Consider the following 20,855-nt stretch of genomic DNA (forward strand, 5'->3'; position numbering starts at 1 on the left):
TGGCGCACCCAAAGGGCACACATCTCGCATAACACTGCGCCTTCGATTCAAAGCTGTTTATGCCTCCATGCTGCTCGGGGAATTAATTCTAATATTCAAACTCCAGGATCCCTGTTTTGTTGCTATTTTGACAGAACACAGGTGCATATTTTAGGATGATGGTATCCCTTGGGATCTCGATAAAAACAACCCAAGTTGTGATGGTTGGACCGCATCTAATGTCAAATATCAGTGTCGTTTCTACAAAAAGGGCTTTGGGGTCTAGCTCGGTCTGGTTTTGTCCAAAATGATTACGCAAGATCCAGTGAGTTGGTGTTGCGATTAATCAATAATTTTACTTGCTGCCGAGAATAAATGAAATCTTCGTATTATCGATTCCGCTCCCTCTGAAAGAAAGCTTAAATAGCTCGTTCGGAGACATTGCGCCGCATGACTATGAAAAAGCAGAATTGAGAGCCCGACATAAAGCATGTGTACGCCACTCAACAACGGCGATTAGCATGGGGCACTTGAGGCGCCATCACCTGAAAGAGTGTGCCATCTCTATACGCACATGATGGACTTAGCCAATAAATATACAGAGTTATTTTTATTCATCTAGGGATTCACACACTATCGAGACCTAAATTCATTGTGTTTGGGTACTAGCTCGATAGGAGTTTTCGTTCTTTGTCTCGAGGGAACGGGGGAATGTGGTTTCTTTGACACCCTTGACCTTTCGGTTAACTGTGCAATCAGCGTAAATATTTTTCTCATCCACTGCATTTTATTGACCCATTGCATTGATAGAATTGGGCTTCTGGGCTGCATGGCTGCACCCCGCTAAACAGAGATCAAATGGGTTGTACCTTGAGATATACCGACTGACAAATACACATGGTCTCCATCTTATTTAGACAGTGTTAATAATTGTCACCTTTCCAATTGCACGGATTATTCACCAATTAAGTGAGCATAAAACTTTGACTGTTAAGGTTTCTGATGAGTGACGTCTTACTGTTCTCTTCGGGCACCACCGCACAACGATGATTGCTCGGCAACCATAGTCTCTCTCGAAAACCCCAACAACCCCATTCCCTTGGCGGAAGTCGTGACTTTGTCATGGTGTGAGTTGGGGTGGCGTTAATATTAAAGGCCGAGATCCTTTTGAGTAGACTGCATGTGGCCCATGGTATCTGACTTGATTTCCTCGAAGAACTTCGCTGATGTTTTTCTGTAGCCGCCCCAATAGTACTAAACTGAGCGAAATTTATGTGGAGGTGGCTAGATCAGCATTGGCAAGGAAGCAACAAAGAATCGTATGTCTAATCTCTTGGCAATATAGTTTCACAGTCCATATATTCCTCACGACTCGTCGGTTGACCTCTGTCTTGAACTTTGACACTGAGCATATAGCAACAATGGCAGATTTTAATGAACAGGACAGCAGAGTTCCTGAGTCGGTATTTTTGGTGGGTATTCAAAATAATTCCTGGATTATTTCAGTATATATAACTAACCTTCTACTAACAGGTAGTACTCTGGACTCTCACAGGCGTCTCGCTTATATTCGTTGTATTCCGCATCTATGCCCAAGTTGCCTCATTCCGTCGACTGTTTCTAGATGACTTCCTCGTTGTCTTTGCATGGGCCATTATGCTCACCGCAGCTGTCATTTGGCAAGTCGAGGGGAAAGTCCTCTACGATTTATACGCCATCAGCGCCGGCGAAAAGCCATTCACTCTTGAATTTCTCCCGAGATACAATACATTCATGCGATTTAACGCTCCATTCGAGATACTGTTCTATTCCGCGCTATGGTGTGTCAAATTCTCATTCATGACACTCTTTTACCGAATCAGTGCCAAGGTGAAGTCTCTCCGAATTTGGTGGTTTGTGGTTCTTTTCTGCACAGCGGGTGTCTATATTGCATCGGTGGCCGATATCGAATACAAATGTAGTTTGGGAGGGTTAGAGTATATCATCAGTGAGAATAAGCGAGCTCCAATACGATTTATTGATCCTGACACTGACCTCTGCAGCCCAATGTCCCCAGCCTCGTCACGTTCATTATGAGAATCGCATGTTCTGGGCCAACTGCGCTGGAGATGTTATCACGGACTTGATGAGTGAGTTTCCGGACTATTATGTCTGTCATTCTAATCTAACGAAATTCTTCAATCTAGTCCTCTCTATTCCCTTCCTTGTGCTATGGAAAACAAAGATTTCCCTTCGCAAAAAGCTCATTCTGCTCAGCATTTTCTCTGCAACTATCTTCATTATGATAGTCGCAATCATCCGAGTGGCTGTCGGGATGACCTATGACAGTCAGATAAATATCGATTGGTTATGTTTCTGGAGCTTTGTTGAGGTGGATGTTGGTATGTTGTCTGCATTTTGATCACATCGTTATCCTAATACTGACCTTCACTTTGTAGCGATTATTGTCTCCTGTGTCGCTTCTCTCCGGCAGCTGTTCGTCACATCACAGAACCAGAGCTCATCTGCAAGGGCCGCTTATCATATTACGACCGATCCCATTTTGAAAAGGTCAAAAGAGGAGTCTAATCAAGCTTTGGCTCTCTCCATCGGGGATGTCGAGTCGCCCACAAGTGATAATGTCCCCATGTCGCCCTTGAGCGTTGTGCATGTTCGTCGAGATTTTGAAGTGACTCGCGCCGATGCCGGCTAGTCTGATAATGGTGAGAAGGCATGCAGACACCAGGCTAGTATTGATTCGCATAAATTCTTTCATAGGGATACTTGCTTCCGGCCGTACATAAGATCTCATTACTTTGCATTTTTGTACATCAAATCTGTGTATCTCGAAATTAAAATGGGGGAGTTTACCCAAGAGCATAATTCCGATTTCTTTAGAGTACTGGATGACTAGTATTAACAAGAGATTCGGGGCCTTTCTCGGATAGCTGCCGGTGGTGCCTTGCTGGGAGTCAGAACGCAAAAGGTCATTCTTCAGAGGAAAGTAGGAAACTCTCCCGGGGACCTCCCATAACCCTGAAGACTGGAAATAGGGAAGTCCGGCGTAGCTAACCGAACGATGACCGGAAACATGGCTGACAAGGGCAGGACTTGTCCCCTTCTGATGCGAACAATAAGAGCATGCCCAACACGAGAGGCAGGTAGCAGAAAATGGAGTGACAGAATTTTCATCCCTTAAGATCTTGTTGTCTCCAGCGGTGTGTCTTTTTTAGTCATTGTTGTGACTATCTCCCCTAGTTGTAGGGGGCCTAGTAACACCCACTATATCACCGGTACAAAAACCATTCGCGGTACGCCAACTGCTGCCACCAACACAATTACCACGACGACGCTTGGTTTGAGCGTTCAGAAAAAAAGCCTAGGGAAACTCTGAGTAAAGAGAGAACAGCCCCTGGCTTATCAGTGAATACTTCAACCGTATCTACTTTGGCTACGTACTGTATCCACACCCTCTAGCGAGATATCTAATTCCACCATGATACTCCGGGTCTAATCATTGAAATTTAGCATGATATCTTGCTACATGGATATCTTCTCTGATCGGCTTTCGGTCATAAAGGCTTCAGCGCTACTATATGGGCAGGAAATACAAGCAATCAAGTTTCATGAAGGCGGTTGGGAGTTGTCCAACCCCGACCTAACCCGAGCCCAACCTTTGTGGGTTTAGGCATACAACGGGTAGTGAAAAGGCCAACTAGATAATTCGAAGGAAAAGGAATGCTTCCTCCACATCGCATCGCCTGAACCCAGAACTTCGTCCAGACAGACAGCGTTGGGAATGAGTTCTGGGGTAGTCAGTGAGGCGAAGAACAGACCTCAGAGACGTTCTGTTCTGACTTACGTTTTATCAAATGTGCAACGCCCATAACCCCTTTCATGGATGCTTCTTGATTAGATATCCCAGGTAATCTGATCATCTTCAGATCTTTGGAGCGAACAAACTCCTCCAAATCCTACATATCAAACCATTCTCCTTCAAACTCCTTTTCAACGCCAGTATATGAGGAAAAGCAGGCTAGCGGATTTTTGATCACTCTACATGGCTCATGGTACTGACTGACATAAATAGTTATCTTGCTTCTCGCCAGCATGTTTGATCCGATGAGTGCCTGCTCCGCCGAGGCCAAAAAATGGAACATCTTAGAATCCTCTGAGTTATCTCTTGCTCATTCTTGATTCAAAAAACGCAACCAAACGGTCCCGAGTCACAATCTGTAGTAGGAAATGCAAATGATGGTTTATATAGTCGAAGTCGATGACCGGGTTACTTAATGTGAGGTATCCCTGGTAAATCATGGTCATATGCAGTTGTTCGATGAAAAGAGGCAAGGGAATGACAGATTCCACTGATAGCTCTGGGTGGTTGATTTGTATAGAGATGCTTGGACTCAGGTTTTCTCGTTGTCCAATATGCCCCGCTGAGTCAATCCACTTGCCGCCATTGAGCCTTTTGGTGTCTGGTGAGGAAAAAGAAGTTTCAGGTCTAGGTGTACCGGATGGCTCGTCGGTTGTGAATTTACCTTTATGTAACCAACTCAGTCTGCCGGGGTCGTCCACCGGGCCGTCGGGAGTATTAGCCAGGTTGAAAGAGGCTGTTATGAGGTCATAAAGTTGGTCCACCAGGTTACGATCCCGAAACAAGTGCTTGGACAGTAAAAGCTTGTTATAGAGCGAGAACGCCGTGAAAACCAAGTCCTGAACTTTCATCTGTTGTTTGATTTTCTTTTCAAGGGACACCACCACTAGACCTCTCAATAGCCCATAAATCCTATAGCCCAGCCCAACCCAACCCACCAAATGGGCCCCAAACAATATAAACAATATAAACATGCTAATTTATCGTAGCTGTATAATTAATGCATTTTTGTCTAGTTTTTCTTAGGTATTTAAACTACCATCTGAGCGATACATGAAGCTATACAGAAACCATCTTCTTATAAGCTTATAAATTAACTCATAAGATGCAAACTTGATTTTTATAAAGCTTTATTTTTGTTAGGGAATTACATAGTAAGTAGAGGTACCATTAGCGCTATATAATTAGCACCTGGTTTTAGACCTAATATATATATCTCTTCATGCTACTACTCAGTAATCCTCCTTAAGTGCGAATTGGTGGTCAGGTTAGGTCTTTTTAGGGTGATTTTGTATGAAAATTTGTATGAAATCTAGTATCATAATGCTAAATCAGTATAATACTGAATTCCTACTTCTTACTATAATAATATGATGAAATTGAATACACAGGTTGGTACATGCGTAAAATACAGCCATTGATCAGCTACTTGATACGTGCTAAGACTGTACTTGTGCACAGAAATAGGCTTTTGATAGGCTTTTGATAGGTTTTGGTGGGCTTTGGTGGGCTTTGGTGGGCTTTGATGGGCTTTAGTGGGCTTTGGTGGGCTTTGATAGGCTTTGATAGGCTTTGATAGGCTTTGATAGGCTTTGATAGGCTTTGATGGGCTTTGATGGGCTTTGATGGGCTTTGATGGGCTGCGGGTTGGGCTGTGGGCCAGAAGGCTGGGCTATGGGCCAGAGGCTTGGGCCCATTTGCGGGTTATTGAGAGGTCTAAACACTACCCTCTAATTTTGTCTGGATCGATAAACGCGCTGCGTCATTCTGACTTGTTTCCGACGTCTCTTAGTGGGTCATAAGCGAGTTGGTACATTCTTGTACAATGTCAGGTCTTACACCACGATTGTACCTAATCTCTTCAGAATCCAAAGCTAGAGCTGGGCCTTGCGGTATACCGGATCGTTTGGTGGACCGCTGGCTCATCTTAGGACTCATGCTTTTGCGTGATTGTGTCTTGCCTGCCCCCGTGCGTGTGGCCTTGTTTTCCGACTGATTGCATCCGATTGAGCGAACGATACTGTGCTCATCGCGGAGATTAGTCAAAGGCTGCAATCCATGGTGTGATTCAATTGTATCAGGCACTGGCATTCGCTTGTTTGGTACATGTGTTGGAACTATAAGATAACGAAGCAGCGGAGAAAAGTGAAGTAATTCGTGGTATTGTGGAAACATCACTCGGTGGATCTAACTGGTATAGCAGAAAAATCATCTCGTATTCACACTCCATAGTATCAATGGGATCCTGATAAAGCATTGAGGTTTTCCGAGTCGGATGACAAATTTGATGTTTCAGCCATCGTGTAGCAATGGTACCTTTGATTGGAGAAGCAAAAGGGGTAGGAAACCCGAAGGAAGCTAAACGCACAAAATATTTACACGTTAGTTTCAAGTTTGAGTGACAATGAGAACATTGTCTGTTCTACTGAGCCCTGTAAAAAAGGGTAGCCCCATAGAACCTCGGGCCGGGGATCACTAATCTTAGAAGTGGGATACCTAGGCAAGTAAACAGTTCACGAGCTCGTGTTGCACCCCAACGCGTTTAACAATGAATTATTATTTCGCCTTCCCGAATGAGATTAATGTATTGTAAACCTAGATGCAAGCTCCTCTGAGTATGAGCCACCAGCTAGATCGACCAAGTATGATCTAGGAGTACAATTATGGGATCCGATAGGAGATACGGTGCGGCGCTCAACAGCTGTTAAGATCTCCCAGTAGTTAGATGGCCCTCTCCTCTTGCTTTCCTCTCATTTTCATAGTTCATAATCTACAGTTGAGATGGGGATATCACTAATCATGAGTCCACTACCGAATACAAAATCATACCTGAACATCACACAAACCACTACTAATAACTCTACACCATAATACTCTGCGTTTTCCCCCTCAACATTATTAGACTCCTACAGTCTTCTTGATTCCTCCCCTCCCCATAGTTTTCACACTATGCACACTAAAACCTATTGTGTATCGTCTTCAGGACCCATCTACTTGCCTATAGAAGAAGTATGAAATCTATGGCTTGCAGCGGATCATTGATAGCACGCAAGGAATACTAATCAATATTACCATAATACTGATTTAAATTACTCGGTCTGGAACTCCTGACAAGCTCAGAGCAGAAATTCCTAAGACTATAAAAAGGCGGATTATAATTTCTCAACGTAATTAGATTGAATTGAAAATGGTTAAAAAATACTCATTGCACACTCTCAATATCCCTAAATTCGAGATTTTTTTGCAGCCTGAATAACGCCCATAGCACTCATGATAAGCGCACCGGTATTGTATCGATCCGGATACAACTTCGTCATGGCTTCCACGATATCTCTAGTAGAATTCCACTTCCCTTCCAATACCTTCCCAAAATCTCTTATGTACTGCTTGGTATTGGTGAGATGCCAGCGGCCCATGATCTCCCCTTCCTGGCAATGACCCGGGACCACATACAAAGGGTCCAGAGCCTCAATATTCTCCACTGCCTGGATCCACTCTTCACGCTTCGCGGCCGTGTTGGCTTCAAACAGCATCTGGTGCACTTGTCCGTACACTACGTCTCCACAAACTGCCAGTCGGAGGTCGGGAACCCACAACGCAGTGGAATCATAGGTATCAGAGTGGCCCACCTCGACCGCCTGAAACAACCACGTATTCTGAAGAGTGAATTTATTGCTTGATGGGAGGGCGTGAGCCAAAACAAACGGTAGCTGGATCTCCCCGGGGAACCGAGACCCCCACTGTGCCTCAAAATTCTTCTCTTCAATCTGCTGTTCCATATGGCACAGAGTCGCCGCCGTGGCAACGGGTTTGGCCTCGGGGAATCGCTGTACTAAGAGTGGCAGCCCGAAAAAGTGGTCGCCGTGTCCGTGTGTAATGTAAATATAGGATAGCTTTCGTTTGGGAGCGATGCGCTCGATCCATGCGATGAGTCCTTGGGTTTGCAGGATGGTGATGGGTGTGTCGACTAGAACTGCTTCGGTGGCGGAGTAAATGAGGGTACAAGAGATGGGTGACCAAAGGCCTCCGCCACTTCCTTTGCCTGGGCTTTTGAAAGGCACTGGAGGTGCAATGTAAACAGCAGAGCGGAGTTCGGACATTGTGAAATAGTGGTAACGTAGGTAACTTCAAGCAATATGAATCCAGCGGGTTGTGGTTTTGAATATCTCTACCAGAATACCAAGGTCAATTTATTTATGTACCTAGACGCCATTTATTTCAGATAGAAAAGCGCCCGAGGTTATGTTGATCACTAATCATGAAAATATGGGAAGCAACAATTTTGGACCGGATAACATATTCAGCCGAGGAGAATTGCTTGAGCCTTTAACATTTTCGCTCTAAGCGGGATTGGTCTCTCTTTTGTGTCCAATAATTGTCAGCATTAACAGCCACGATTCTCGCCAATTGGTACCAGCACATGAGCTCCTAGGATCTATGTTGGCCTCGACGATCACATTTTGTAGTGTCATGGGAGCTCTAAGAGCTCCTAACAAGTCTTATTAGACTTCATTTGATTGGGATGACGTATTTTCTGAGTACTGTTCGGAATTATATCAGGCAAATGGGGGGCCGTAAATTTCGTCAAATGCAGCTGGACATGATCGATTGGTCTAGAATGTTTCTGTGGATGTCCAGGTCACTAGAGCTGAAGTCACATTCCTAGGAGCATGTGACAACAGCATGAGCGGTACTCCGTTAGAAATCAAGCGCCAAATCAGAACAAGACACTAAAATGAATTTCAATTGGGTTTTGTGGGATATTTTGCACAGTGTCGATGGAAATCATGTCATTATCGATCGTGGTGCTTTGCGTAACGGCAGGCAAGTCAAAGCTGTGGACTTCAAAGCTCCTCGTCGCGAAATTCACCTTATGAGAAACATATCGCTTCCATGGATAAGTCAATATTAGTGGAGAGTATACTATAACTAGCGTCTGAAGCTGCCCATAGTTACTATGCGATATGGTTAGCGAACCGTTCGTCTTTCATCTCACTAACGCTAGTGAAGTCCGCCTAGCTTTCAAGTTTTATCCTATAGACTCATCATGTGAAGCTTGTACGCTAATAGGGAGTGCGGCCTATTGATTAGAGAGCGACGAGCACTGCTTTGGAGAGCATCGTGAGAGTCTCGTCAGAAAGCGTACTATCCCAATATTGCAAAAGGGTACAATGGATATTATGGGGACTGTCACTTTCGCCTTCGTCGTTGCTAAGCCGTTGATGGGCTCAAAGCCTCCTCTATTGGTGAAACAGACCGTCACGGCAGAATGCCTGCAACCTGTGGGTCATGGAGATATCTGTTCCATTGAATCAGTCATCTATCCCGCGAGATTCAGTATCGTTAACATCAGAAAGGACTCGGTCAAAACACTGCTAGTCACAGCCATCTTCAGCTTGGGGGGAATCATTTATCGTGGCTTCTCGTTGAGCTAGCCCGGAACCGACATTTCTATTCATGGTCTGAACTGCGAACAAGTCTGTCGAAAAATTAAGACTTTCTGATTCTTACTTTAAAACTCATACACGAGCGAATTTCAATGCTCGGACGGCCCAAAAGTTCACAGGGCTTGTCGGGCAGACATAATAGGAATAGAGTTCAATCATGCTGATTAACAAAGGATTCAAGCCAAAATACAAGGGAACATTCTGTGCAGGGTTCTTTCACCACGCTGGAAGAGCTGCTTACGAACTTGAGACTTCCTATAATTCAAATATGAACATCATGAGCGGTCGCAATCTATTAGCGAAGGTGGTTGAAATTCGTAAGGCTGGGGTTGTTATATAATTCCACTTGTCTATAGTTACCTAACTATCAATTTATTTGTTCTCCCTATCTATAGGGAGGAAAAAAATATAAAAACATACAACAGTGAGGATTCGCTGGTGGTCACCCACCCAACTACTAACTCACCGGCGTGTGGCTTAAGTACGGCTGAGCGGACGGGAAGCCCTGTTTTCCACACCCTATGGTCGTATGTACGGGATTCTACGTGAAAGGAAATTAGGTGTTTGCGATTGTGCGACCGGGGTGAGAATGGTGAGTGCGTTATACATAGAGTGGGAATTAGGGTAACAATTACTAAAATCGGAAGCCACTCCATTCACCTGCTCGACGCCAAGGTGGCTGGGCTCTCTCTCACCCACGCTGATTCGACTACTGGCCGCAAATTAATTTATAATTCTACAAGGTTAATTCTCGAGGCGGCTTGAACACTAAGTGGCGAGGAAATCTCAAACGGACTCTGTATGGTTCTTGTTGATGATCTACATGTAGATGAGAATTCCGGAGATCGACTAAGAGTGAGAACCAGTTTAGAACGGGGTAGAAACGGGGTAACAATGGCTGATATGAAATTTGATAGGGGCCGACTACCTGTGGACGGACACACTGTTTATGTTGCGACACAATATCCGCTAAACTACTTTGAGTATGTCCGCCGCTGGTCGGTTGTGCTAACCAGCATGTGTAAATTATCTATCTCCGTAGTATTTTACACAGCCAGCACATGACTTACGACCGGGCCGTAACATCATCCAAGTACCCTTTTGTAGTATTCTTGATCCCATAGAAAGTGGTGATAGATAACGCGGTTGAAGTCATGTGATGCGTGTGTAAAAAATACTATGGGGATACCATAATAATATACACAGGCTGATGGATTACTGCGGCCAGCGGGAGACATCCCCAAAGTCGTTTAGCGGGGAGTGTGTCATAAACAGTGTGTCCGTAGTCGTTCTCATTTAATATATAAACTGGGGCGGATCAAACGGAAATATTATGTTCCAAATAGACAATATATAACTCACGTCAGATTCAACCTGATTGGTTCATTTTGAGATCTTACTTGCCGAAAGCATGCTGGACCAGGAACATGTTCCTACATTGTGGGTTACATTAAATGGATACTCATACTTGTGGACTGGGGGCCATGCGTGAGGGGCCACGGGGGGGGATGGAAGAGGTTCATGCGAGAAGGGCCATATAAAATCGTCTTTCCCTGTTTCATTCTTTTTTGTCTCATTTCCTTACTTGGCCCTCACTCTAATAAGCTCCACAATGAGTGAATTACCTGACTACGTGCTTGATCCCGATGCTGTCCTTAAAGACACCAGTGCCTGGCGCCATGGCAATGCTCCAGATTATTCCAAGACAAGAGCCTTCTATGAAAAGAGTACCTCCCTCTTTTTCCTAGTCATCTGACTTCCATTACTAACATCATATAGCCAAGACAAAAACCCACGAACACGGCAGTCTCCCTTTCTTAGTCGAAAATCTCGTGAAGAACTGGGAAATCGAAGCCTCCTTCAAGACGAACCTATCCGACTGGCGTACCATCGATCCCGATGTATACACAGTTTCCGTGAACGGTGGTGAACGACGAACAGGTCACCATATGTTAGAAGTGGGGACTTATAATGCTCTCCTGACCGCGAGTCAGTATTATGATCCTGCACAGAACAGTTTCAACGATTCGCACAAGTCGTTTAAACGGATGATGCCAACCTTTGCTTGGGAGGTACTTGAAGTATACTCTGGTCCTCCCGTTGTTGTCTGTCGATGGAGACATTGGGGCGAAATGAAGCATGATTACGTGGGATTCAATAGGTATCTGATCACTACTCTCCATGATCCTTTGGTTTCATGCTTACAATCCTAGCTCCGGTGAAAAAGTCAAGATTGAAGCGCACGGTGGCCCTATTGATATTGAAGGACTTATAGTGGCCAAGGTCAATGATAAGCTACAGGTACAGAGTCTTGATGTCTGGTATGACCCTATGGCAATGTTTCGTCAAATTAGCAGAGAGGGACAGGTTAGCGGCGAGAGTAGTAGTAGTAGCAGGTGCCCGTTTGTGCAGGGTTAGCAACTTAGCCAACTACGACCAGCCATTGAAATTTCACTGTAATTGACTTACGAAGTGTCGTGGAAAGCATTAATGTACAAGCTATACATTGGCTGCCACGTATGGTCCTGCTTTGCCAGTTTCCACAGATGAAATCATCGTCGCAGAAGCAGAAGGCCTCAAATAATCGGTAGTGTCATGCGAACAGCAGTATAAGGAGGTAGGATCGTAGTCGCAACAACCTTGTAGTCGGCCTTGAGAAGTTCCGAAACAAGTGACTTGCCTAGACCTGACAAGTTGACAGTAATCAGCTATGTCGCAGTAGCGGCCATGTCAATTTAGGCATTTATTCTGATTGGACTGTGGGAGAAAGCAATGCTAAATACGGGGTATTGCCCATCATAATGCGGTGGAGCCCCAACGAGACGGGATGTGAACACTAATTGCGCCTTAGGGCCGGCCTTATACCGCATCTGTCGATGATTAACATGCAACTACATAATCATGTAACCGAGCTTCATTCATTGGTCAAGGCGATACACAGCCTTGTCTATCCTGGCCCCATTATGGTGACAGTGAATGAGGCTGAGACTATCTTACCCCAACATCCAAGCCCAGGGGTAGTCCTGGGCATGACCTATGAAATAGATAAAATGTACCTATACAACCTGGAAGTTGGGTTCCAGTGGTGTGTCCGGCATTGACGATGGCTTCAACAGAGCATCATACCAGCCCTGAAGAGCATGCATCTTTTCTCGCTCATCGAGAACTCGAGCAAGCCGCTGACAATGCCAATACGACAGAGAACGGTCCTAGTCGACCACCACAGCAAACCATCTCATTACGATATCGCAAGCGCAATATTTACCTCCTCATCTTCTATGCCCTCCTACTGGTAATCCCGTGGGTCCTTACTTGCGTGCTCGCGGGCCCACCAGCGCGAAAAGGAGGAAGTGGGCAGCCCTATTTCCCTCAGTCAGGGTTATCAGCTCATGGAATATACTCGATGTTGAGCTGGGTGGCTGCGGTGCGAACCCTCAATTCTATCGCCGGTGTGATCACCATTCCAGTTATATCTGCACTCCTGGCACAGGCAGCGGTGGTGTACACGCAAAAGCGCAAGATCAACCAAACGCTCAATTTGCGTCAGACCTTTGTCCTGGCGGATCGCCGGTGGTCAGATCCAACAGTCATTGTGGAAGCATTTAGGAGCACGGGAAGTGGGATTTCAAGTCGTTTCTTATGGCTAGGAATGGCCTTAGTCTTGCTCAGTATGCTTGGCTTGGTTATCCAGAGTAGACCTAGCTCGCTAACATGGTTACAGGCGCCGCTCAACACCCAATCCAGCAGCTCCTCGTGTCTTGGGAGTCGGTCCCCGTAATGACTTGCCTTGACGACCCCTCTGGGTCATGTGGGTGGACGGCCCCCGTCGTGGTTGGTTATGATCCTGAACCAGCGGACCTTGCCACGATCCGCCAGAACCGGGTCGTCCAAGAAGTCATGTCTAGCTTGGCTATATTCAACGAACTAGATTTTGAGACACACATGTGGCCTGATCCATCGTACTTGTCCGACGAACGAAACAGAAGCGGCGATCCACCGTTCAGACAGACATTGCGGTACTGGACAGACAAAAGGTCAGATCCCCTCTTCACACCGACGGACAAATCAGCAAACTTCTTCGTTACTGCGCTCCAGAATGGGACGGCGACGGGGGTCCTCCGGGAGCATGCCATTCGGCTCAATTCGTCTGCAGTGTGCGAGAAGATTCCACCGGCCGAATTCCCTTCGACCTGTCTCAGGAAACGGCCCTTTAAGACCTCGTTTTCCCACCCTCTACTAGACATCCGGGTGTGCGTTCCAGGAGAGTACGGGGTATTTCCCTGGACGTTAAGTCGCCATCGGCAAGACATCAACGAGCATTTGTTCTTAGACGTAGTCGACCGGAGAAATGTAGGACTCTCTCTCTCCATTGCGAATTTCACGCTTCATTGCACCGCATCAACCACACGGGGCTATTTCGAGCTAGGAAACTACATGAACTCCCAAGTATATGGCCCACTGATAGATAGATGGCCAGATGCCGAGACAATGGTGGAGAATTTCAACGACGAATTAAGCCTAGCCGCGGGCAACGGTGGTGGGCCCCCAACCGAACAGTTCGTCCTATGCATTACAGATCAGACAATGCCCCTTACTGACCGATTCTTAGGGATGAGACAGACGGCTACCATTACTACAACTTAAACTTTTGGACAAGAGAGCCCGCCGACCCATACGGGACATATATGCTAAATATGCCCGGTCCTCTCATGACATCAGCCATCGCCCTCTTCGGCAACCAATCCTTTTTCGAGGTTGCTGCGAATTCCACCAACAAGACCTTCCCGCCAGCAATACAGCAGATCTGCCAGCAAGGCCGGATTCCCTTCTCCAATCTAGCCATCGCAATATTCGGGGACTTCCAGGGTGACTGTTACGCCATCGCTGCCGACAACAATCGATTGTCGTGGGGTTCCCCCGATCCCCAGGAATGGCTGGCGGCTTTCCTTGGGAACTGGTTTTATTCGTTTAACAATACGAATGATGCAGAGTTGGCTCTGCTTGCCAGCATGTACGTCTCCAACAGAGCCATGCTAACCCAAACTGTGACAGGATCTTTTGCCTTCTCGGCGCGTCAGATCAAGTTTGGTGGTGGGATGCTAGTGCCTTTGCCTCAAAAGACTCTTGCGGGTACGGTGGTTGTTACCATCCTGATCTTTCTGCAGCTTCTGGGGCTTCTTGCCTTGACATATTATATCTACCAGCTGCCTACGTGGACGCATGCCCTGGACGCCGTGGCAGTTGCTCGGATGAGTATCGGACTGAATGATCCTGTGATGCGCGAATTAGCTCACGGAGGGGAGATAGATCAGGCCAAATTAAAAAAAATTGACGGCTTGGTGGGCTTGGACAATGATATGGCTAACGTGGTACTGGGTGGTCCTGAAGTGATTACCCGGAGACATGCAATGAAACCGAAGAAGAAAGCGGATGGAGAGTAATGCTATTAGAGACTATCGCCAATATACTGCATAGGATGAACTATAGTATCCTTATTATTATTTTAAAGTAATGAAATATATCTATTGGCACAATCGGTTCTATACTAGAGCGAGTCCTCTGAAACTAAAGAATTGAAGAGCTAAAGACGCGAACTGTTCTTAGCCTTAGCGTCTAATAATTGACCAATGCGGGGATCAACCTTGCTAAACATAGCAATGACAGCATCCTTGAGCTGATCAGGTACTCCTTCCAAAGTCTCCGACACATTTGACACCCACTGCCTTCTCTCGGGCTCATCGAAGACCCTATTCCACAGCTCTCGTGGCTGAAGGAAATCCTCATCATCAACTACGATCTCATTCTGGCCGAGAATAGCATTATGCACGATGCGCTCAGTGTGTCGTACGTTGGAAGTAACCTGGCTGGGAATGCCGGTGCCCAATGAGTTCCGTACATAGTTTGGCTCGCCACCGTAGTTTCGGGTCATGGTTCCCATGCCGTCGCGTTCAAATGGCGCGAATACAGGGCAGATTGCACGGTTTGAAGGAAGCTGTGTATAGTTCACTCCCAGACGGTATCGTTGGGCATCGGGGTAAGCGAACATGCGTGCCTGCAACACTGTACAGACAAAATGATTAGTATTCTGATGTCCAACGGCGAGAACCTTGGTGTAAACCTACTAGGATCAGGTGTCATTGCAATCCCAGGGACCATGTTAGAAGGCGAAAATGCCGCTTGCTCGATCTCGGCAAAATAGTTCTCGGGCTGGGGCTGTTATTAGCGCTTGCTTCCTTTCCCAGACAAGGAGACACCCACATTCTTGTTTAGGGTCATTTGACCAACTTCGATCAAGGGAAAGTCCTTGTGCGGCCACACTTTGGTTATATCAAACAGAGCACGGCCGTAGGTTTCAGCCTGCTCGGGCTCCATGATCTGCACATAAAGTTTCCAGGCCGGCAAGTCTCCCCGAGCAATAGCATCCCACAAATCCTGATTGTGGAAGTCGGCATTTGCGCCAGCCATGCGGGTAGCTTGCTGTTCCGTGAAGTGTGTGATATCCTGAGTGGGCCGGAAGTGGAACTTGCAGTAGCGGAAGCTACCATTAGCTGACACCATCTTGAAGGTATGTACGCCGAAGCCTGTCACTCGACGGATGGAATCAGGAATACCCCGAGTGCCAAAAAGGTGCATCAAAGCATGGACGCTTTCCGGTTGGTTCGCATGGAAATCCCAGAACTAAACGGTTAGCTTCATTGGAAATATAAAACCTGGATGGAGACTGACCATGGTCCAATCCGGTCGGTTGGTGGCAGGATGTCTCTTGTGACTTCTGTTGAGAGAGGGAAACCTCATAGGATCGCGAACAAAGAACACCGGCTTCAGGGACATTAGAATATACAATGTGACAGTCGAGGGCAAACACTTACAATGTGGTTCCCTACAATATCATGGTTACCTTCCTCCGTGAAGAACTTCACCGAAAATCCTCGCACATCACGAACGGTGTCTGCACTGCCCTTTTCACCGCCAGTAGTGCTCAGACGAAATAGAACAGGGGTTTTCTTTCCAACACCATTGAGGAACTTGGCCGAGGTGAGGGACGAGATGTCATTTGTAACCTCGAATTCTCCCCAGGCACCGGCAGCCTTAGCATGGACAACTCTGTTTAGCGTTAGGGCATCTTTTCCTAAATGTCAGATCGAATGGCGCTCGAACCTTTCAGGGATACGTTCGCGGTTGAAGTGCGCAAGCGTCTCCAGGAGAAGGGTGTCACCCAGTGTCGTGAGGCCACCGCCGCCAATAGTAGGCAATGTGGTGCTGACGGATGGGTCTGCAACTGGCTGGCCTATCTGATGTCAGAATGGAAATAATTGCTTTGATATCTTTAATACTGTACCTTCTGCCAACGTGAACTTGGGGTTCGGCATTGTGGATTGTGTGTCTAAGGATTTGAATTGATATATTATGAATTCTCTGTTTTGTGGGAAACGGTATTGTTTATATTTCCATATTAAACTATCACCCCCCATGAGGGAGACTCCAAATCTTCCAGATATCCATTCTAATGTGAGGGGTTTGAGGAGAAAACCAATGTTGTAAAAATCAAGTAGCTTTGAGACAAATGCATTTGACAAGAGAGATTTTCGGTGTGAAAAAGGCGTTCATGGAATGGCCGAGCTATTTCCGTCCCCGGCAAAATCCCGGCAAACTCACCCGCCACTCTGATTGGTCGAAACTTTTCGCAGCCTTGTGCGGAGAAGTTCCCCTCATGAGGAGTCGAAATGGAGGAGCCACTCTCGTCACTGGTAGAGTTTGCCTTCCTTCTAGAACATCTACGGTGCGGGCTTACATGCAAGCTTCTACTATAGCAGTCTAAGAGCTTATTCTTGTCGGCATGTTTCCCGTCCGGAAAGAGCGGCAAATGTATTTGGAGACATTGTTGCCATGACTGGAATACAATGAGTGGAATATAAAATCCACACGATGGCTCGTCGATTCTTGCCATCTACACACACAATCGCACAGTCTCACAGACACTGAACGAACCTCACTCTCAACTATTTTCTCATCAACAACAAATCTCAAACCATGGCGTTCGTGTCCAACGGCTCTGAGTACGACTTCATCATTGTCGGCGGTGGTACCGCTGGCAATGCCATCGCTGGCCGCCTCGCTGAGAACCCCAACGTCCGCATTCTGGTTGTTGAAGCCGGCATCCCCAACCCTGATCAAATCGAGCAAATCACCACCCCGTCGAAGGCTTTTACCCTTCGCGGAAGCAAGTACGACTGGTCTTACAAGACCACCATGATCAAGCGTGATGATTACGAGCGCGTTGAAAAGCCCAACACCCGCGGAAAAGCCCTTGGTGGCAGCTCATGTGCCAACTACTTTACCTGGATTCCTGGCTCGAAGCCCACCTTCGACGACTGGGAGGCCTTCGGTGGCCGCGACTGGAACTGGGACTCGTGTGTGGAGTACCTGCGCAAATGTGCCACCTATCATGATGACGAGAAGCTATACCCGGCCGAACTAAGCAAGATTGGAACCGGGGGTCCTGTGCAGATCTCCCATGCCGACTTGGTGCCAGAGATGCAGCCATTCCGTGATGCACTCACTGAGGCCTGGGTTTCCAAGGGCGAGCCTCTGAGCGAGGACATCTACTCCGGCGAGATGAAGGGTCTCACCCACTGTGTTGATACCATCTACCAGGGTGAGCGACAAGGTAGCTTCCTTTACCTAAAGAACAAGCCGAATGTGACAATTCTCTATGGCGTTCAGTCGAAGAAACTGCTTATCGATCCTGCCACACGCATTTGCTCAGGTGTCACTGTGATCAGCGATGCCTTCGATCAGGAGATCAGCGTCTACGCCAGCCGAGAGGTCATCCTATCTCAGGGTGTCTTTGAGACTCCCAAGCTTCTCATGCTGAGCGGAGTCGGCCCAGCAGAGGAACTGGCTAAACACGGAATCACTCCTATCGTGGAATCCCCTCATGTCGGCCAGCATCTTCTTGACCACCCAATCGTGCCTTTCGTTCTCGAGGTCAAGGATGGGTACAGTTTGGATGCCCATGTCCTCCGTCCCGGTCCTCTCAATGACAAGGCACTATCCACCTATCAGAAGGATAAGACTGGCCCTGCAAGCTCTGGATTCCTGGAACTTGTTGGATTCCCCCGAATTGACGAACGCCTGGAGAAGTATCCTGCCTACCGGGAGGCTAAGGCTGCCAACGGAGGTCTTGATCCTTTCGGCCCGGCGGGACAACCTCACTTTGAGCTGGACTTTGTCGGCTTGTTTAGCACCGCATTCCAGTGGCATTTCCCTATGCCCGAGAAGGGCAGCTACATGACTGTCATTGTTGATCTGCTGCGGCCCCTTTCCGAGGGTGAAGTCACCTTGAACAGCTCGAACGCACAGGTTCAGCCGAATATCAACCTCAACTTCTTTGCCAATGACTTGGACATTCTAGCCATGCGGGAAGGTGTACGCTGGACATATGATCTTTTAACCAAGGGTGCTGGATTCAAGGACATTGTTCTCTCGGAATACCCCTGGAAGATGCCCCTTCATTCCGATGACGATATGAACCGCGCTGTCCTGGATCGCAGCCAGACTGGATTCCGTAAGATGACTCCTTCAAATGTCTCGAAACAAGGCTAATGATTTACTTTACAGATCCATGTGGTACGGCACGTCTCTCGAAGAGCATCCACCAGGGTGTTGTTGACTCCAAGCTGCGAGTTCATGGTGTGCGCAACCTCAGAATCGCAGATGCCTCTGTCATCCCCGTGATCCCTGATTGCCGTATTCAAAACTCGGTCTACATGATTGGCGAGAAGGTTAGTAACAAACCTACAGGCTACTAGAATAAGACTAACACATAGTATAGGGCGCGGATATCATCAAAGCTGGGCACAAAGATCTATACGAAGCTAAGAACATTCCCTACCTTGTCTCGAGCAAACTTTGATCTGCCATGTATTGCCTATCGCCTTTGATTGGTTGTGCCGTGTTAACCATGTGCGCACATATATATTGTTTTGTTCGATCACATCTCTTCTTTCCCCTTAAAGTCTATAATCATTATCGTTGAATGCACACTGTTTTATTATTATATCGATTCTTGCTAAAACAATAGATGGGATTGTATCTGCGGAATGGGCATGTGATAAGTTATATTCGCAAGCTGTGAAGATGGTACTGTATAACAATTTCTCTTTCCGGTTCCACCATTTGCCTAGAATAGCGGTTCCCGGTATATAGGAAGAAATAATAAAATAAACACAAAATAAAAACAGGCAGCAATGAAGATTCACTGGGGGTCACCCAAATAATAGCTCACCGACATGTGGGTTATGTGCTGCCAGTAATGGGTGTCGCGCGGGTGAGCATAGCTGCCGCGACTGTGGACCCGCTTATCCAATCTGGCTCAAAATTATTTTTGGGGAGTTATATCTAATGCTTCACTCAATATAAACATTATATGGATCAAGTATTAACCATCTGTTTCGTGATGCTACACATTGACCACCGTTTTGTTACTTACCTCTCAGATAATACATTAATATGCCCGGGAAGTGATGACGTATGCAAATACACAGTCCCATTTGCGCTATGGTTATAACCCCAAGGTTTCTTCTTGGCCTATGTCGAGAATATCGAAAAAGAGAATACTGTTGCGGACAGTACGGTCTGGGTTTTACTGTGAGCCGATATTTTCCATGAAGGTTGTATTCATACTATGTCACTGTCTGTGTTATCAACTTGCTAAGTTGATAACTTTGAATGTACCTCGGGAAGATTTAGGATGAAGTCACATCACATTTAAGTTTCTGGTCTGTCCGACTGTTCAACAGACACGAATTTATCTGCCACGATTTTGCAAATGTATATATATTTGAGCAATAACAATGTTCTATGTATGCAAATAGGTCGGATCGGAACAACGTGCCGGGTCCGACCAAGTGTCTGACTGTTATACCTGAGAATTATGGATCCAGTTCACGTGAGCGTCTTAGTTGAGAATTTAATAGAGTGCGATTGATTGGTATAATGAAAGATATCGCGTTGAGCATCGCGACTACTGGCCGGTTAGAGTTATTTGGAATCGGGAGCAAAGTTGTAACAGCAAACGCACGCGCGAGTATGATACTAATACATTGTACGTATACTTAGCATGTTTTGAAGCGATTTATAAACATATTTCTCTTTCACAATGTTGGTCAGGTCGGGGAATGTGGGGTTGGGGTATCATCATTGGGATTTGGAACCGACATTACATTTGTATGACGCATGTGAATTCATTTTATGTAAAGTCATATGTCATCTCTACTGTCATGGCTAAGAAATCAATATTGTACTCCGCACACTAGAAATATAAAAATGGGGTTATGAGAGTAGTGTCTTTGTAAGGCTGACTAACCAGACCGAAAATGCACAATACTAATCTGCGAAATATCCAATTGATGTCATTTGATCTAAACCGGTCCGATGGGAATGTTCCCGATCGATCTAGAGAGATATTGCACCCTATGGATTGTCGGTACAAATAATACGACATAGATCCGATGATAAACACACGTCGTGGGGCATAAACTGTTACCCACGATGTACATTGTAACAATGTA

General features: G+C 46.3%; 7 protein-coding genes across 7 annotated transcripts; 5 read left to right on the forward strand and 2 right to left on the reverse strand.

Annotated features, from left to right (window-relative positions):
- Window positions 1-1,400: 1,400 nt before the first annotated feature.
- N7447_004100 (uncharacterized protein) lies at window positions 1,401-2,671 on the forward strand (the record flags this gene model as incomplete). The annotated part of the gene is made up of 5 exons (XM_057228375.1): window positions 1,401-1,451; window positions 1,513-1,966; window positions 2,022-2,108; window positions 2,166-2,360; window positions 2,418-2,671. 5 exons carry the CDS (start codon window positions 1,401-1,403, stop codon window positions 2,669-2,671), a joined length of 1,041 nt encoding a protein of 346 aa, XP_057087716.1.
- A 4,388-nt stretch (window positions 2,672-7,059) lies between these two features.
- Window positions 7,060-7,935, reverse strand: N7447_004101 (MBL fold metallo-hydrolase; the record flags this gene model as incomplete). Its single annotated transcript, XM_057228376.1, has 1 exon — window positions 7,060-7,935. The coding sequence occupies one exon, from the start codon at window positions 7,933-7,935 to the stop codon at window positions 7,060-7,062; it is 876 nt and encodes a 291-aa protein (XP_057087717.1).
- Window positions 7,936-9,006: 1,071 nt separating this feature from the next.
- N7447_004102 (uncharacterized protein) lies at window positions 9,007-9,270 on the forward strand (the record flags this gene model as incomplete). The annotated part of the gene is made up of 1 exon (XM_057228377.1): window positions 9,007-9,270. One exon carries the CDS (start codon window positions 9,007-9,009, stop codon window positions 9,268-9,270), a length of 264 nt encoding a protein of 87 aa, XP_057087718.1.
- A 1,624-nt stretch (window positions 9,271-10,894) lies between these two features.
- N7447_004103 (uncharacterized protein) lies at window positions 10,895-11,700 on the forward strand (the record flags this gene model as incomplete). The annotated part of the gene is made up of 3 exons (XM_057228378.1): window positions 10,895-11,009; window positions 11,062-11,443; window positions 11,496-11,700. 3 exons carry the CDS (start codon window positions 10,895-10,897, stop codon window positions 11,698-11,700), a joined length of 702 nt encoding a protein of 233 aa, XP_057087719.1.
- A 685-nt stretch (window positions 11,701-12,385) lies between these two features.
- On the forward strand, window positions 12,386-14,723 carry N7447_004104 (uncharacterized protein; the record flags this gene model as incomplete). Its single annotated transcript, XM_057228379.1, has 3 exons — window positions 12,386-12,950; window positions 13,004-13,838; window positions 13,892-14,723. 3 exons carry the CDS (start codon window positions 12,386-12,388, stop codon window positions 14,721-14,723), a joined length of 2,232 nt encoding a protein of 743 aa, XP_057087720.1.
- A 140-nt stretch (window positions 14,724-14,863) lies between these two features.
- N7447_004105 (catalase) lies at window positions 14,864-16,652 on the reverse strand (the record flags this gene model as incomplete). Its single annotated transcript, XM_057228380.1, has 7 exons — window positions 14,864-15,342; window positions 15,405-15,489; window positions 15,541-15,960; window positions 16,009-16,101; window positions 16,152-16,386; window positions 16,441-16,570; window positions 16,622-16,652. The coding sequence occupies 7 exons, from the start codon at window positions 16,650-16,652 to the stop codon at window positions 14,864-14,866; spliced, it is 1,473 nt and encodes a 490-aa protein (XP_057087721.1).
- Window positions 16,653-17,313: 661 nt separating this feature from the next.
- Window positions 17,314-19,198, forward strand: N7447_004106 (GMC family oxidoreductase; the record flags this gene model as incomplete). Its single annotated transcript, XM_057228381.1, has 3 exons — window positions 17,314-18,850; window positions 18,904-19,067; window positions 19,118-19,198. 3 exons carry the CDS (start codon window positions 17,314-17,316, stop codon window positions 19,196-19,198), a joined length of 1,782 nt encoding a protein of 593 aa, XP_057087722.1.
- Window positions 19,199-20,855: the final 1,657 nt, after the last annotated feature.

The sequence above is a fragment of the Penicillium robsamsonii genome, assembly GCF_028829455.1.
Source record: "Penicillium robsamsonii strain IBT 29466 chromosome Unknown utg000002l_segment0_segment0, whole genome shotgun sequence".
NCBI classification, from domain to species: domain Eukaryota; kingdom Fungi; phylum Ascomycota; class Eurotiomycetes; order Eurotiales; family Aspergillaceae; genus Penicillium; species Penicillium robsamsonii.